The following is an 18,377-nucleotide window of genomic DNA, read 5'->3' on the forward strand; positions in this document are numbered from 1 at the left end:
AAAAATAAAATAAGGCTGGGGATGTCACTCAATGATAGAGCACATGCCTGGCATGGATGAAGCTCTGAGTTTAATGCCTATTACTGTCAAAAATAAACATTAAGTTTTTTAAAGAATCCATACATGGGCTAATGAAACAAGCAGACGAAGGAGCACAGATAGCTGGTAAGCACTTTTTATAGTCTTCAGCATCCTCAGCCATCAGGGAAAAGCACACGGAAACGAATCTGAGATTCTTTCTTACCCCTTACCTCACAATGGCTGTCATCAAAATGAACAACAGTGCCGGTAAGGATATAGGGAAAGGGGGATCCTTATGAGGTGCTGACAGGAGCATAAGCTAACGCAGTGATTAAGGAAATCAGTGTGAAGGGGGCTTTCCCAAAAAAATGACAATAGAACTACTATATGACACAGCTGTGCCACTTCAAGTCATAAATCCAGTGGACTCTAGCCTACCATGGAAGTCCTTGCACATGCATGTGCACTGCTGAGCTCTTCGCAATAGCAAGGGAACGGAACTGGTCTAGATGTCCATGCACAGATGAGTGGATAATAAAAATGTGGTAATCACATAATAGAATTATACGGTAAAGAATTAGCTGTAAATCAGGAAATCCGATGGATCTGGAAAGAATTACACACACACACACATATGCGTGTATATATATTTGTTTGTGTATATACACACACATATATGTGTGTATATATATTTGTTTGTGTGTATACACACATATATATGTGTGTATATATATTTGTTTGTATGTATACACACACATATACATATGTGCATATGCTTCTGTAATGCTGGGGTCTTAAGCTTTTTCTCTCCTTCCACTGCTGTCTAGTAAAAAAAAAGAAAAAAGAAAAACCCTGGCTTAAGAGAAATGAGCTGAGCTGGGCGTGGTGGCGCACGCCTTTAATCCCAGCACTCGGGAGGCAGAGGCAGGCGGATTTCTGAGTTCGAGGCCAGCCTGGTCTACAAAGTGAGTTCCAGGACAGCCAGGGCTATACAGAGAAACCCTGTCTCGAAAAAAAAAAAAAAAAAGAGAGAAATGAGCTGGACTCTCTCTCATACTTGAATCTCCTTAAGCAAGGTATCAAGGAAGAGTCATAAGCCTGAGAAACAATGCGTTCTCTTTCTTTGTTCTGTGTTTGTCTGTCTTTCTGTTTGTTTGAATGTCCATGCTAGACAGAGTTTCTCTGTGTAGCACTGGCTGTCCCAGAACTCACTCTGTAAACCAGGCCAGCTTCGAAGTCAGAGATCTGTGTGCCTCTGCCTCCCAAGTGCTGGGATTAAATATGTGTGCCACCACCACCTGGCAAATTCTATTATTTGTTTAATTGATTAATGTTTTAAACATCCCTGTTTTTTTGTATTGTTTTGTTTTGTTTTTTGAGACAGGGTTTTTCTGTGTAGCCCTGGCTGTCCTGGCACTCACTTTATAGACCAGGCTGGCCTCGAACTCAGAAATCTGCCTGCCTCTGCCTCCCAAGTGCTGGGATTAGAGGCATGCGCCACCACACCCGGCATAAATGTCCCTGTTTTAATGCCCAATATGTTAAATATCAAGAACTACAACGGGAATAAACAAATTGGAGCCTCAGTTAATTGTTCAGAGTTTAAAGGAATCCTGACACTGAGCAGCCTGAGGGGCCCTGGACAAACGTGCGATAGCCAGGCTTGAGGCTGGGCTGTGCTCTGAAGTTGGTCACTTGTCACCAAGCCACTGGTCAGAGTGAGTCAGGGATGCCGTGGTCACAGATTCAACCAAAACTTTAAAATATCTGGGCAGGTGATTACACACAAACTGAACATGTACCCACCTTTTGTTCCTTTTTGTTACCCCCTCAATATAGTCTGACAATTATCTACATACCATTTACCGTGAATTGGGTACAATAATCTGCAATCATTTAAAGCATGAGAGGAGCTAGCTCAGTGGGTAGGGTACTTGCTGCACAAACCTGATGACCTGAGTTTGATTCCCAGGACCCACATTAAGTGGAAGAAGAAAACTGACTCCTCAAGTGTCCTTAGGCCTCCACATGTGTTCTGTGGTACATGACCCACACATAGACATCACATGACCCACACATAGATATCACATGATCCACACATAAGCATCACACGACCAACACATAGATATCACATGACCAATACATAGACATCACATGGCCCACACACATAGACATCACTCTTCTCTCTCTCTCTCTCTCTCTCTCTCTCTCTCTCTCTCTCTCTCTCTCACACACACACACACAATAACAACAACAGGGGCTGGAGAAATGGCTCCACAGTTATTAACACTCACTGCACTTGCAGAAGACCTTAGATCAGTTCCCAGCACCCACATGATAACTTACGACCACCTGTAATTCCAGTTCCAGGAGATTCAATGCCCTCGCTAGGTCTCTAAGGCTACTGCACACACACACATACAATTTAAAAATAAATAATACATGCAATCATCTTTTTAAAGTAACAGAGTAATAATTTCTAAATAAAATTAAGTAGACAGGAGGATATGGACAGGCCGTAACTAATGGGCTTGCCATTTTATATAAGAGACCTGGGCATTGAAGTTTAGATGTCAGTATAGCAAACATGGGGCATGGATGGGCTAGAAGGCCAACTCTATCATGTTTAAAGCATGTACCTAAAGAAAAATTTTTTAAGAAAGCATTCTTTTTTAAAGACATATTTATTTATTTTATGTGAGTACACTGTAGCTGTCTTCAGACACACCAGAAGAAGCCATGGGATCTCATTACAGATGGCTGTGAGCCACCTTGTGGTTGCTGGGAATTGAACTCAGGACCTCTGGAAGAGCAGTCAGTGCTCTTAACAGCTGAGCCATCTCACCAGCCCAACCTAAAGAAACTTATCTCAGTTTTCCACGCTTCTCAGCTATCGGAAAAGACTCAGCACAGCCCAGTGTCTTCTCCCCCTTCTTAGTCATGACTCAACTTCCAGCTTCCACTTGAGCATGGTGACTGGGAATGAAGATTTCATGTTCTGCCTGTCTGAGGCCAGGAACAGCCACAGCACTTGGCTGTCCAGGCCCAGGAAGACAGGAGAAGGAAGATACACTATACCTCCAGTGGAGTCCTCTGATGGAGATTCCTGTCTTGTCCCTTCTCCTTCCACTGCTGGCATGTCACTGTGGTGCCAGGTGTTTGAATGGCCTCTTAGACTGTGAGCTACAGGTTCCATCCTGACGGCCACAGAGAATCAGACAGGACGACCCTAGACTCTACCAGCACGGGGGATTCTGGCCTAGCCCTGGGCATCCTGCCCTGAGCTGCCCTGAGAGAGAAACACACTAACTACAAGCCAGGGTTGCCATGACTGTCTTGCCACTCTTGAGTGGATCTACATAGGTAGCAATCCTTGCTACAAAACAAAATTAAATGAAGGCGTGGGGAGGCAGCCTGCAAGTGCTCTCCACCGCTACCACTCGCCTGCTGTCTGCACAGGCTTCACTTTGGCTCTCTGCTAAACCATTCTGGCAGGGACACAAAATGAAGGTCAGCTAATTTGCACTTCCAGCATCCCCTGGCTCCAGTGCCCGGCACCAGCTACTTCTGTCTTGTTTCATCTCCTGTCGGTGGTGTCGGAAGCTGGCAGAGAACTGCAGCCCTGACTCCATCAATCCAAGACTTCACCCTCCTGCACAGGAGTACAGACCCAATTGTGGCCCATCCTAATCCCATTTTCAGTTCATCAGAGGAGGCCAGGCCTCTTCCCTGGGGATGTTAGGCCCCATCCAGGGAGGGGAGAGAAAGCAGGAGAATCTCCCCAGGGGGGTATGCCGCAGGCAAGGCAGGATTAAAAGCAAGAGCCAGAAGTCTGCAGCTAAGCTATTGTTTCTTCTCAAACAGCTGACAAAGGAGAAGAGGGGGAAAGGGAGGGGATGAACATTCCTAGGCCTGGAATGAATAAAGAAAGGAGGGCAAAGTATAAGAAGCGCAAGTTGTTTGCTGGGCCCTGATATTTCCAGCTCCTGAGTGGGCATCAGGAGGCCTCCCGTGGGCCCGCCCCTTGGAGGAGGTGTGGAGGCGCCTAGAGGCTGAACTGGACTAAAGCAGTGGGTTCAAGAATTCACTCAGAGCCGGCCAATGGTGGTGCACTCTTTAATCCCAGCACTTGGGAGGCAGAGGCAGGTGGATTTCTGAGTTTGAGGCTAGCCTGGTCTACAAAGTGAGTTCCAGGACAGCCAGGGCTACACAGAGAAACCCTGTTTCGAAAAATAAAAACCTCAGGACAGAGGATAGTTCCCCAGTCAATCAGCCAGCAGGGATGGATGCAGGGATGGATGGGGTAAAAGAGATCACTGAGTCCACTTATAACCTCTGGCTGCTCTGGGGTTCTTATCCACATTCCAAGCTTCTGACTCATGGTCAAGATTCAGATCTTCATCCTGGCTCATACCAACCCCATCACAGGGATGGGGTTTGTGGAGGTTCCTCTTCTTAAGCTAGGTGAGTGAGACACTCGTGATATGCAGGATGGCTATATAACCTAGTAGAGATGCCCATGTCCACTAGGCGCTTTCTCACTCTGCCCCGGCCTCTTGAGAGCATGTGTAGTTCTCAGAATCAGGGCAAGACTCTGGCAGCCAGACGAAGAGTCAGGCAGTGTCCACATAAGAAGCATAGCTCTAACCTCAGAGGGGATTAAAAAACCATTTATTCTGAAGCCAGCTATAAATGATCGTGGCTCTGGAACAGAGATTCGAAATACTTCAAATTCCATGTTCCGATGGAGTTAACAGTTTCATCACACTGTTATCGTAGTGACCGAACAAAGAAAGCATACATTAAGGCACTATGCAAAGCCATTGGTAGAAACATCCTGTGGGCGGGTTAGAGCAGACTCTGTTTAGCCTTTTGGTTGGTGGAACCTGGTGATCTGCTAAGTGAATACATTCCAAAAGGATCTATCTGTCAACCACAAGGATGTAAGAAGTGGGCAAGAGATGGCTATTTAGAGAGCCAAAGATAACCCAAGATAAAGAGGAATCAGGCTCTGGAACTAAACCATTCCAAGCCCTCCATGATCACTGAAGTCCTAATCAACCCATCAGCCTTGCAGAAGGGGCACTGGGAGGAGTGGCTTCCCTCTGGGGACTTTTGTCCACAGTATTATTCTCTGAGGTGCAGTTCAGAAATTACCCAAGCTCTTGAATAAACAGCCCAGCATGGTCCAGTCTACATATCCTGCTCACAGCAAGAAAAATCACCAGCTCTGTGACAGGAGTCAATCACCTGAGCTGCCTGTCACTTACCACCCATCAAGCAATTTGTCACCTACTGACCCCCAGGCACTGCTGTTCTCCTTCATGATGGGTTAAGTTCTCTGAGTGCCTGGTCCTCAGATCTCTACCTTGTAAACCTTGCACAGTTTCAGCAGTGCCTGACCCATACAAAACATCTCAGTGTGTACTGATGGAACCTATTCCATTCTTTGCCTACTCTGATCCTCCCTGGGAAGAGGGCAAAGGAAAGGAAACATCTGAGAAACACCCATCCTTCAGTAGCCATGGAGAACCGCTTCTAGGACCCTCTTCTCATATCAGAATCTATGAATGCTGGGTCCCCCATTGGAACCCCACACACCTTCAAAATGCTTTAAACACCGTCTAAATTACTTATACTACTAACTATGGAAATAGTTAGGGAAATAGTTGTCACCACACATTGTTTAAGGAATGATAAGGAAAAAAACAGTGCATTCAGAACAGGTAAGATTTTCCTACAATGGAGCCATGGATACAGGATAACTGCATTTTGTTACAGACCCTAGGGTTTTCTGTAATAGGGGGAAATTGATGCTACTAGGACTTTATCCAGCCCTCCTAAGGGTTTGCCCAAAAGGCAAAATGCCAGCCCACCCAAAGGAAATCTTTGAAACCTCATAGCAAATAAGGCAGGACCACCATAGGCCACCTCCATGGCTGTCACCATCACCACGGCCACTTAGCTCTTCTCTGGAGCTGCTCTTAAGTGGACAACATATTGAATGTAAAGGAAAGGGTTTTCTTATTTGAGTGTTCAGTAAAGGAGAGCCCGAAGGAGGGGGACCCTGAGAGGCAGCGCAGGAAAGGAACCCAGGTGAGGATAAGAAGAAGGGGGTGAACCCAAGACTACTTCCTGGTCCTAGACATTCCTTGTATAAGTCCTCATTCCTTACTTAGCCTTTTGGTGAGTCGGGAAAGACTTGAGAAGTAGCTCGCGTTGCCAAAGGGAAATGTATGTAGATGCTTGTGTTCAAACCTTAACAATAAGGCTCGGGGAGCGGGTACCCTGTCTATAAACCCCACTCATGGTGCTGTCACTCAGCCACTAAGTGTAGACTTGGATCCTTGAGTTTGCTGGATTCCATGGGCCAAAATCTTACAACTCCTTCTGCATTGGAACTGGAGAGATGGCTCTGTAGTTAAGAGCACTGGCTGCTCTTCCAAAGGACCCAGATCTAATTTCCCCATTCAGCACCCACACGATGGCTCACAATCATCTGTGACTAAAGTTTCAGAGGGATATGACAACCCTTCTGGCCTCCTTAGGCACCAGGCATGCACATGGCATAACAACATACATGCACGCATAACACCCATACATGTCAAATAAAAGTAAGAAATAAATAAAAATTCAACAACTTTGAATCCCAGGCAGGCAGATGAATGGCTGTTCCAACTGCCAAGAGCCTACTGCAGACCAAACTACTTGATGAAATTACCCTCCCACGCACACCTGTTGGCTCCCCATCTAGATAGAGCAAGAAGTGACAGGTCCGCCCTTGCAAATAAACAATTGTGTAATCAGGACATGAAGAGCAAATTGCTCTGTCCCCAACAGGATGGATACTTTGTGTGCTTCTCTGGGCTATTGAAGAGATGTGCTATGGTCACTGAAAGTCAACAACGGTTTTAGCAAATATTAGCCCATACAACAGGTGATTTCCCAAGGACAAGAGATGTCTGGGGTGAGCCGCACTTTGTCCCGGAGGAGAGAGAGAACGTTCTACAGGATGGAAGGTGGTGAAAGGTGAGACAAAGATCGCACAGAAAAATGTCACATGCTCCCATAATAAACACCAAATTCAGAGGTGAAAGGAAAATGGAAAATCTCCAGCTGCTGTGGAGGAGACTGAACGACTATGGAATCAGGGCTCACATACCAGCCCAGAGCAACTGGCCCAGAGGGGTCCTAGACTCCAGTATTCAGGGACATGGATAGACACACAGAGCTCTAACTTCAAGGGAGCATAAACTGATGGAGTGTGCTCTCACAGGAAGCTGAGGAGCTGGCTAGAGCTGAGCTGTGCATGATGGCCAGAAAGAGTCTAGCAAGTCTATTCTAAGGCCTTGACTTTTAAAAGCCAAGATTAGAAGACATCCAGCCCATCTGGCTGTTGTTCGCAGAGCACCTTCCCGCAGTGGGTAGGGGGATGAAGAGGTAACTTCAAGAATCTCATGGCCGGGCGTGGTGGCGCACGCCTTTAATCCCAGCACTCGGGAGGCAGAGGCAGGCGGATTTCTGAGTTCGAGGCCAGCCTGGGCTACAGAGTGAGTTCCAGGACAGCCATGACTACACAGAGAAACCCTGTCTCAAAAAGCCAAAAAAAAAAAAAAAAGAATCTCATCCAACGCTTCAGTGTTTGTGAGCCCGGGATTCCTAACGTTGATGAAAATCCATTTCTCCCAATCCTGACGCATCTGAGGATGCTGGTATTGCTGGATTATTCCTGCTGTGGCTCAAGTAAAAATTAGCAGCAACCACACGGGCTTCCCAGTAACGACTGGCCATTGTGAAGACAAACTCTTAGGAATTACAGGGAGAGATCTCTTGGTGCCAAGCATGGACATGTCCTCATGCTCTTGACAGCAGTGGCTAAGACAGGAGCCAATCTTGTCGCACTGGGGAATGTGACCTGAGAGTGGTGATAATGGCTTCGGTGACTCCCAGGCTAGTCCAAAGCCACCAAGTGCGGTGAAGAAGTATTAAAAAAAGTATAGCAAAGTAAAAACAAAATTCGAGGCTTTTGGGCCCAGGCTTGGGAGTGTAGCCTTTGTGGCTTAGTGCTCCAGGTACTGGTCATAAAACAGATAGCGACATTCCTCCACCTACCCGCTTCCTGGGTTCAATTCAAAGAATGGCACCCTGACCATTACTGGAACCTGCAATGCAAATGTGCTATCTTTAGGGGCTCTTAGATTGTTAGGGGCTCTTAGAAACTGTCTTGAGAGATAACCTGACACTTGTGACTTTATACTTCCTTGTGACTCTTAACTGGTATTTTTGGTATTTTCCAACAACGCCCTCCCCACCTCCATGAATTGTGGTTTCTTCCTTTAAATACCCCCTTACTCAGCTACTCAGGGCGCCATAGTCCTCTACCCCTGCGTGGTGTATGACCATGGGCCCGAGAACGCTCTCGAATAAAAATCCTCTTGCAGTTGCAGCAAGACCGTTTCTTGTGTGGTTTGGGGTGTCGCCTCTCCTGAGTCAGAACGTGGGGAGAGTCCTCACGTTGTGGGTCTTTCAGCGGTGCTACAGGCTACACTATGACCAACGGTGATATGCCAAGTGGCTGACACTTATATAGTGGGCCTTAGCATCACCCGCAGATCTGTATATCACGTGATGTGCAGTGGTTGTGTTCACTGTGGTCGGTTTCCATCAGTGACAGGAGATTGCCTTGGGAAAGGGGTGTCTTTTTTCATAGCTAGCATGACCACTCTGGGCTAACAGCAACCCTATGGGGCTTTGGGCTTCAAATTACAGCAGGACACAGGACCAAAGCTACTATCCCTTTGTGAAGTTCAGCCTTTCCCCCATGCTCCCCAGACGTCATTTTACAAAAAGAGAAAGGCTAAGGATCTTTCTAAAAAGCATGCATTGTGTGGTAGCTGTAAGCAGATGAGCATCACTTAATCTGGGCATTTATGGCTTGGGTCCAGGCTCAGCTGGAAAACAAAAACAAAAACAAAACTAAAACTGCAAACGCTGAGATCCAACAAGCCATTATGGGTCCCAGCAGAGAGAGAGGCTGTGGGTCTGTTGGTACAACAGGCAAATGTTCCTCCCCAAGGTATAAGAATTACGACCAGGCAGCCTGAAAGAGCTACAAAAATCAGGAGAAAAGAGAGGTGACTGATTCTGACAGCTAACCAAAGCAGTTGTACACTAGTGCAGCCTCCCCGAGAACACTCAACCATAAAAGACTCCCAGTTAGCAGACCCAATATCTAAGTGTGGGGCCCAGCGGGAGCAAAAACTTACAAGAGGCCACATTAATCACCTCCCAGGAGATGAGTCACTGCGCATCCCAGCCAATGAGGAATCCCGGCTGTGAGCAAACACGATCTGATTGGCTAAGGGCAGAATACAGTTCTCTAGGTAAACAAACTGAAACTGAACTGTGAGTGCTGGACTTGAAGGAGTTCCGTGCCTCAGGGAGGTGTGTTTGGAGCATCAGTCCTGAACCAAGAACCGCGTTCTTAAGCTGTTCCCAGGATGCTGGTTAAAGCACCCGGGAGACAAAGTGAGTAGGGACATGCAGCTGGAACCTTAAAATGTGTCCCCGCAGACTTAGCAAAGCTGCATCTTGCGCTTTGTCTTCCTTGAACAAAGCACCCAGTCTTTCCCTCCTCAACTCACCCTCAGTATCAGGTTCTCTCCAGGAAAAATCTGTCTGCACCTCCCACTAATGCCACATCAAAGGGTTTGTTCCTTGATACTCTGAGGGTGGGCAGCATCTGCCAAGCCCTTGCTGTTTGCAGCCTGTGTTTGCAAAGTCAAACAAAACAAAATATGCTCTGCAGGACCTGTTGCTCTCAGCCTTGCCTTGAAGGGAGGGAGAGGGAATGCCACCAACCAAACACAGAACTCTAATTTAGAAACCCAAAGGGGGAAGTGAGAAAAGTCTCTCATGCACAGTATCTTGGATGGATTTCTTTTGAAATCTGTCTGTTGGTCAAGCATCCCAGGAGGAAGGGCATGCCTGTCTCACTTGCCTATTTGGATGTGCTCATGCTCTGGACATCTCATTTTCCAAACCCACAGGCTGATGTGACGGAGGCAATTCCTCATCTGAGGTTCCCTTTTCTAGGTGACTCTAGTTTGTGTCAAGCTGAAAAAAAAACTGACCAGCACACCCAACTATGGGGGAGAGAATCTCAACGGTTTGTCTTTAAAAGGACAAATGTCAGATATCTCAAGCCCGGGGAAAGAGGAAATCCCCCTTCTGCGCAAAGCACAGGCCTCTTGGCGCTCAGTCTGGAGCTTAAGTCTGCCCTTGTTAGCAACCGTGGCCACATGCCAGGCAACTACCCAGCGGGCCTTGCGCCGCTGAGTCACTGGAAGCACAAGGGCAAAAATATGGCTTTTGGGATGTGTTTTGTTTACAAGTGGGAAGTTGTGTGCTTAAGAGTTGAGGCCGCTACATTTAGCCTCCTCCCAGGATATTCCCCTGAGTCTGACATGCTCCTGGATTCAAAGTGTTCCTCTAATTCAAGGTGTTTTGTGAAAATAACAAAGATTCATTAGATGAGTAACCAGCTATTAATGGAGCTTTCTCGTGCTAAGCCACCATGTTAGTGTCTACTGTTATTTCTGAGATAGGAGAAGTGGGTTGGTCTAATTATGGGCAGATTTGGGTGAATTGGGCTTCTCCCAGCAAAGAATTCTGGGTTGTCATTATTGAGATCATTATAATCCCTGGCTAACACCACCTAAATTATATGGCCCATACACACTGAATATTTTTGAGACCTCCTAGCCATTACAACCACGTACACGATAAAGAATTTAAGAACTAAAATGAACCTTTAGAATCTTGTGATATCTAGCTCCTGAAGAAGGAAAGGTCTACAGGTAGAGTGATGTGGACAACCCTTTTGCAGGCAGAGGGATGCTGGCCATCCTTCCACACATACAGTGATGTGGTGAGCCTTCTGTAACTAGAGTGATGTGAGCATCCCGTTGGTAAGTAGAATGACACAGGCAGCTCTTCTTTTGCTTATTCCTGTCTTGTATACAATATAACTGGACTATAAGGTAGGAGTACCTATACCAGATAGCAGAACCATCACCCCAGCTTCCAGAACTCTAATAATCTCCGTTGTCCAGCACCACGTTATTTGCTATTGCCTCACAAAGTCATGGAGATACTAGCTATACCTACCCAGTTTTAAAGAAAGCACAAGGCCAAGGAAAATATTAGAACTAGACAAAATTCTCACTGAAATAAGTTTTCAATCTAAAAAAGACTCATAAGCACCTCATACTGAACAGCCAGAGAGACCCATTTCTCACCCAACCCCTGAAGAGAGGAAGAAACCACGATACCAAGTCCCTTGCCTTAATTCTAGGAGTCACAAACCATGCAGACCACATCCAGGCCAGACAGTACCCACCTGATGCATGTCCCCAGAGGAGCTCTCACAGTTCCTGCTGGGAGGAGATGCCCGTTTACACCGCTGTTCCTCACTGCTCAGGGCCCAGGAGTTGGCAAAATCATAGGGGTCTGAGGTCAAGGTCCCTGCAGAGAAAGGTTTCCAAGAAACGATGCTTCAGTTAAGCCTGTACCAAGACCTCCGCATGAATGCTGTTGGCCAGTTATCACCTGACTCAAACTCCTTCTAGATTAGAACGAAGGCATTTGGACCATGGGCATTTTGTACAGTGCTCAGCAATGACACCACAGTGCATGGACAGTGGAGCTCAGCAAGTGATTTGACTAGCCACGGATGGAGAGAGGGACAGTTACAATAAAGGAGGTGACATGAAAGATGATGAGGATGTCCCCAAAGAAGCTTCTCTGTGCAGCAGAGGTCACAGCCACCACTGGTCAAAGTGCAGAGAGCAGTTGGCCATGGGGCACTGTGGTCGTTTGAATAGGTATGGCCCCCATAGACTCATATGTTTGACAGCTTGGTCCATGGGGAGTGACAATATTAGGAGGTGTGTCCTTTTGGAGTAAGTGTGTCACTGAGGGAGCAAGCTTTGAGGTCTTCTATGCTCAAGCTATGCCTATTGGAGCACACAGTATCCAGCTGTCTCTGGATCCAGATGTTAACTCTGAGCTCCGTCTTCACCACCATGTCTGCCTACGTGCCACCATGGCCCACCATGATGATAATGAACTGAACCTCTGAAGCTGAAAGCCAGCCCCAGTTAAAGGTTCCGTATAAGAGTTGCCACCGTGGTCATGGTGTCTCTTCATAGCAACAGAAGCGCTACACATGTAACTTCACAGAAACAGAAGGATTGTAAGACCAGGAAGATTGTTGTGAGACAGTGTCATTTGTAAATGACAGAGAAGCTGCACCCACGAGATTTCAAAAATGCAATTGCCTGAACAAGACAACACAGCAGCAACACCAGTGACATGCCAACACGGATGGGAGGAGACCTGTCTAAGTCCCACCTTTAGATGAAGAGATAGGGGCAATTCATGACTGAAGAGAGAGGGAGACTCAATTTTCTCTAAGAATGAGGCCCGCATAGGCTGTTCAATCATGAATGGTCAGCCCTAAACAAATACACACATGAGCAACACTAAATGTATTCAGCAGGGGTGGGGGATGCATGTGTGTGCATGTGCATATACATGTACATGTGTGTGTGTGTGTGTGCACATGTGCACTCTTGAGTGTGAGTATAACAGTAAAGAAGAGGTCATAGGAAGGATTGAGTCAGGAGACACACAAAAGGAGTTGGAGGGGGAGGGGAGTGGGGAAGTAGAAATAATGTATAGTTCTCACATATGAAATTCTCAAAAACAGTGGTCAGGTGAATTTTATATGTGAAAAGAAAGATAATGCAGGTGATTCACCCCCACTTAACCATGCCTTGGCATGCCCTTCCTCTTCTCTATGGACCATTTTCCTCCTCCTTTGTCACGGTTTTAACATAAGATGTCCTCACACCCTCTCGTGTGGTCAAAGCTTGGTCCTCAACAAGTGGCACTACTTAGAGAGGTTCTGAAAACTTCAGGAGAGAGAAGCCTAGGCTAGTTCGAGGACGTAAGTCACTTAGAATATGTTCTTGCCCTGGCTCATTCTGTGTTCCTTTCCCCTGCTTTCTGTCTGCCATGAAGTGAGCAACCTCCTCCACCAGACGTGCCTGTCTGCAGTGATGGAGGGCACAAAGCCCCGAGCGGGTGGAACCAGGGACTCTGGGCTGAAATCTCAGAAACTGTGAGCTCAAAATAAGTCCTTGCTTCTCTGACTTGTTGGTTCAGATGGTTTGTCATAGAGACAAGGACAGCAACCAACTCATTCTTACCATGCCAACTCTCCCTACACAGAGTCCTGGACACAGAGCCCAAGAACATTCAGCCTCTCTGAGCTAGCTCTCCTTCCTTCCCCCAGCCTGGCCTGGTGGGGTGTGCCCTTCTCCATGTTAGGCAGCCCAGGCAACTCTCCAGAAAACCTCTTATCTTTCTTTGGGTTCCTTTTCAGCCCTGACCTTCTATGACTTTTGAGCTAGCATTCAACTGTGAACTCCTTTCTTCATAAGAGCTAGCACAGTACGTGTCTTAGCTCCACCTTCAGCTACAGTGGATTCTGGATGCTCAGAACATTAGTGTGGAATGAAGGTAAGGATGTGACATGAGTCTTAAGACCCCCCCACACACACACACACTGGCTCTTCCAGGTTCCTATTCTCAGTGTCCAGGTGCTCTTGTGCCTGTAGCGTTCATTCTGTAGTTGGCTACCACGAGGGGCTTAAAGACCTACACAGCCTGGAAAAAAGCTCTTCCTGATAGCCTTGCTGAATATTGGTGAGCAATCTCTTACAGAGCTAGACCTAGAAAGGAGATTTAAGGTCCAGGAGTACACGTGGGGATAAAATAAACTGCCTTGTATGGGAAGAAAAGGGAAGCCTTTCTAATTATTTAGTTTGCTGAGTAGGGAAGAAAGTCCTCCTTCAATGATATGCTCATTTTTAAAATATTCTACGCACATTATACCACAAATTAAATGGTTCAGCTAACAGCCTTAGGAGGAGCGCTTCTCCGGGATGACCTGGAGGGGCCCTGTGTACAGCTATATGTATCCTTATCAGACCAAGAGGGAAATCAGCTGCAGGCACTCACAGGGGAGAGGTAGAAATGACAGCTACAACTGGGGACCCAAGGGACAAATCCTGTCCCTGGAGAAGAAGCTCTGCCCTGCCAAGGCCTGGATTAGGGCTCTGGTCTCCTGAACTGTGAAGGAATAGGCTTCTGCTGCTGGAAGCCATCTGGTTTGTAGTAATTCATTGGAAGCCAGAGGAAACTAATAGACCAGGGGAGTCCAGTGAAGTGAACTGAACTCCGTATGGTACCCACTGTGTATTGGATGCTGTGATAGACACTCTCTATGGTATCCACTGTATTGGATGCTGTGATAGATGCTCTTTGATACCCAATCGAGTAGAGTGGGCTTGGACGTCTTAAGGAGGAGGGAGAGAAGCAATTTCACAAGGAAGGGAAAGTTCCTTCAACCAGTCAGTGAGATCAGGGCTGTTCCCCCCATCCTGGGTGTCAAATTCTTTATTTATACAGGAAAAGTTAGACAAGGTGGTCTCAAAAATCTTTTTCAGCCCTGATTTTGTATAGAATGAAACTCTATGGCTAAATATGAACCAAAGCACAAGGGGTCCAGTAGATGAAATTGCAAATGTTATTATTTAAAGGGGGGAACCTCAGAGATTAAGAAATAAAACAAGTAGAGACTCTCAGAAGTCAGGAAACAAACTTAACTGTTTGGGAACAAATAGTGTTGGGTCTGAACTGAGAGCTGAACTAAATAAATCACTTTCTGGAGATGTTTCCAAAAATAGCACCAGGGACCCAACTTTTGCCAACAAATACCACTTTTTTCCCAGAGCATAGGTCATATGTAAAATGTAAATGTATGTATGTATATATGTATATATACATATACATATTATCTCTATATACCTATTACAATGGACAAACATTCTATTGAGGCCACAAATAACTTCAAAAAGAGTAGACGGAATTCTGAGATAGAGAAAGAGAAATGAGAGCAGGAGGAGGAGAGGAAGAATAACAAAGATAAACAGGAAGAAGAGACAAGCGGCTGGCTGCAGAGGACTAGGCTGAAGGCAGCCATCTTGAACTTGGATGGTGGGAAGGTGGACTTAAATCCCTGCTGTGAAGGTGTGGTCCTCTGAGAAAGCTAGCAGGAAAAGCAACCTACTCTGAAAACCAGAAAAACAAGAGTTTGTTTCCTTGACCTGGGCTCAGTATAAGACGAAAGAACGTCTCTCCTGAAAACATGGGGTAAGGAGAAAGCTTAGGGAAGGTTTGAGATTCAGATTTATGCTTCTTTTAAGATTAGTATTCAGCTGCGTGCGCTGGTGCACGCTCTTAATCCCAGCACTCAGGAGACAGACAGGTAGATCTCTGAGTTTGAGGCCAGCCTGCTCTACAGAGTGAGTTCCAGGACAGCCAGGGCTACACAGAAAAACCCTGTCTTGAAAAATGTTTTCTTTTTTTTAAAAAAAAAGAGAGAGAAAGAGAATCAATAATTCAATGCAGACTGCAAATTTAACATAAAACCCTTCTAAAGATGAGCTGACAATACAAAATTATGAATCACAGAATCAATGGACTCTGAATGGAGGTCAGCAGACATTAAATTAGGAAGTTGGAAGCTCCAGATGCTCTAAGCAGATAGCTTACCCTCCTGCGTCCTAAAGTCATCTTCTGCGAAGATGTTAAAGTCACCGCACAGCCCACAGGTCTTGTTGAAGTGTCTGTCTGACATCAGGACTTGGAAGTTGGCATTGCCATCGATTCTGGCCACAAAGCCAAAGGCCTCGCTGGAAAGCTTATAGTACCCAGCCTCGAGTTCTAGGTAGAGTCCTTGGGAGGCATAGGGCATGGAGATGCTGGAGGGCAAAGGGCAAGCTCATTCAGCTGCTGGTGCAATTTTCAGATCTCCCCAGCCTCCCGACCCCAAGCCCACGTTACAGGCTTCAGACAGTGAAGCACAGTGGTCAAGGTTCTGGACCAGCGCTGCAGAGACCTGGCCTGTGAGAGAAAGACTCCAGGGTCCTTTGCCATGGGACACCTGAGCTTCTGACTTACCTTTGGTCGCCCTGCATCACGGTGCCATTGGCAAACAAATGGATGTCAAAAAACTCCCCAAGATACACAGACAGGCTCATTCTCTTGCCATCTTGGAAGTTCCCTAAAAAGAAAAAAAAAAGGTTCCGTCCAAAACTAATACATCTTTTCCCGAGTGTCTGTAATCTCCATGGAAGTCTACTCCTGAAAGACCCAATGAAAAAGCAACCAAGACCCCTGAAAACCCTCGACTCCCTCATCTTACTCTTTGTAAGCACTAAGGGCTGATGCATGGCCCTCAGTGGACTGAGGCACAGGCATGGTCATGTCCTTCTGGAAGCTTATCATCTTGGTGTAAAAATAAGGCTCAGGCTGTCTGAGCACAGATAGAAGTAGAGTGAGCTGTAGGTACCCAGCTTTACCACACAGTGTTGTCACCGTAGGAGAATCCAAGGCAGAATCTATGTGCCGTTTGTTTAGAATGCAGACTTGAGTCCCACTGTTTAACTGCACATGGTTTCCCATGAGAAATTTAAAGGGAACTGTAAATGGGGATCAATAAATTACTGATATCTCCGTTACACAGATATGCATGTGGCATGCACAGGCACATGTGAGTAAATAAATAAACTCATAAATTAATGAAGCAAGAGATTGAGAAGGAAGAAGAAAAGGAAGGACAGAGGGACAGAGGGAGGGAGGAGAGACATTTGTATGGCCAAACACCACACAAACACCCGGGAAAATGCTCTCTGCCAATGGCCTGGCTGTGATGGCCAAACACAGGCATTTTTCACAGTTCTCTGAAAGCTTAGCAATGCAAAATTACCAGTCTGGGCTGTTGGTGTTTAAAGATAACAGACTGTGTAGGAGATAAAGGAAAGGGAGGGGTCAAGCAGAGAAGCTGAGTCTGGAGCCCTGGGAACAGAGAAACTGGAGGATGTAAGAAGGGAAGCCAGCGGAGACCACTCAACTGTGGGCCTGAGGGAGCCTGAGAGAACCTGGAGATCAGGAGGAAGAAATGGGTAAATCGACCTTTGTTGGGTTGGAGGTGTGGCCTAGAGCACCTCAACAAAACAGTGGCAAGGAAGCCTGTGGAGCCACGCCCTCAGAAGACTAGACCATTGATGTGAGTTGTTACCACCACAGTCAGGACCACCAAGGAAGTGAGCCTCTGTACCCCTGAAGTTGCCACCCTCTGAAGAGCCTCGTAGCAACACAGGCAGGATAAAATAGAGATGCCAAACTCATTAAACAAAATACAAAGGGCCATCAGTTTGGACCGAGCTTCTGCACCAAGCTCAACAGACCAAACCAAGCTGTTAGCAAGCAGGTAACGGGGATGTGCATCCGACCTCCTGAGAAAACAGGAGAGAGCTATTGAGATGGCTTACCAGGTAAAAAGCTTTGTTTGCTGCCAACCAGGACAACCTGAGATGGAGCTCCAAAACCCATGCACGTGGGGGAAGAAAAAAACCTGACTCCCACATGCATGTGACACACACGTGCACGTGGCACAGATATGCATGTGGCATGCACAGGCACATGTGAGTAAATAAATAAACTCATAAATTAATGAAGCAAGAGATTGAGAAGGAAGAAGAAAAGGAAGGACAGAGGGACAGAGGGAGGGAGGAGAGAAAATATCCCTAAATAGCCAGTAGCTGCTTTAATGTCCACAGGAAATCAACTGAATGCGGCTCATCACTGAGTTCCATGTCTCGGCCGTCTCAGTCTGGGGACCCACCCTCCTCCACGGGGCGCACACAGTTTTACAGAATGATTCTAGAATAGCAAATAACACCAGCCCCAACCTCCTAATTGTCCTCATTCAGCCATGTCCCACAGGTCTGAGCTGCAGGGCTGATCTGCTCCACACTTTTACTAAGAATATACTTTTTTAAGATTCTTTTTTTAATTACATGTATGTGTTCAAGGTTTAGGGGTGGGGATGTGCATGTGTTCTGCAAGCACAGGATGGGCAGGATGGGCAGGATGGGCAGGATGGGCAGGATGGGCTCTTGCCTGCTGAGCCACCTCTTTAGCCTGAGACTAGTTCTATAGAGAGTAAGTCTCTGGCCGCAGGCCTGTAGGCCAACAGAAAGATACAACAGTCACGTAGCATTTCAGTGTGAGTGCATGGCTATCCTATCACTTAGCTTTTCCACATGCTGGGAAACGGCCGTGCGCTGACAACCAGCGCCAGGCTCCAGTGTGCAAACCCTCTCAAGAATCGTCCTGTCCCTAGGCATTTACTGTGGGTCCAGAGCCAAAACCCATCTTAG

The 18,377-nt window shown here is 46.6% G+C and overlaps 1 protein-coding gene across 2 annotated transcripts in view; it reads right to left on the reverse strand.

The window, feature by feature from the left end:
• Vwf (von Willebrand factor) overlaps positions 1-18,377 on the reverse strand; it is a 135,771-nt gene that overhangs the window by 105,323 nt on the left and 12,071 nt on the right. For both annotated transcript variants that reach the window (XM_085839881.1, XM_085839882.1), the window contains exons 4-6: positions 16,114-16,216; positions 15,706-15,914; positions 11,423-11,547 (exon numbers count right to left, since the gene is read on the reverse strand). In XM_085839881.1, coding sequence (XP_085696007.1) covers positions 11,423-11,547; positions 15,706-15,914; positions 16,114-16,216 — 437 coding nt within the window. The remainder of the gene's footprint in view (positions 1-11,422; positions 11,548-15,705; positions 15,915-16,113; positions 16,217-18,377) is intronic.

The sequence above is a fragment of the Mus caroli genome, unplaced genomic scaffold (genome assembly GCF_978045245.1).
Source record: "Mus caroli unplaced genomic scaffold, Mus_caroli_1 scaffold_7, whole genome shotgun sequence".
NCBI classification, from domain to species: domain Eukaryota; kingdom Metazoa; phylum Chordata; class Mammalia; order Rodentia; family Muridae; genus Mus; species Mus caroli.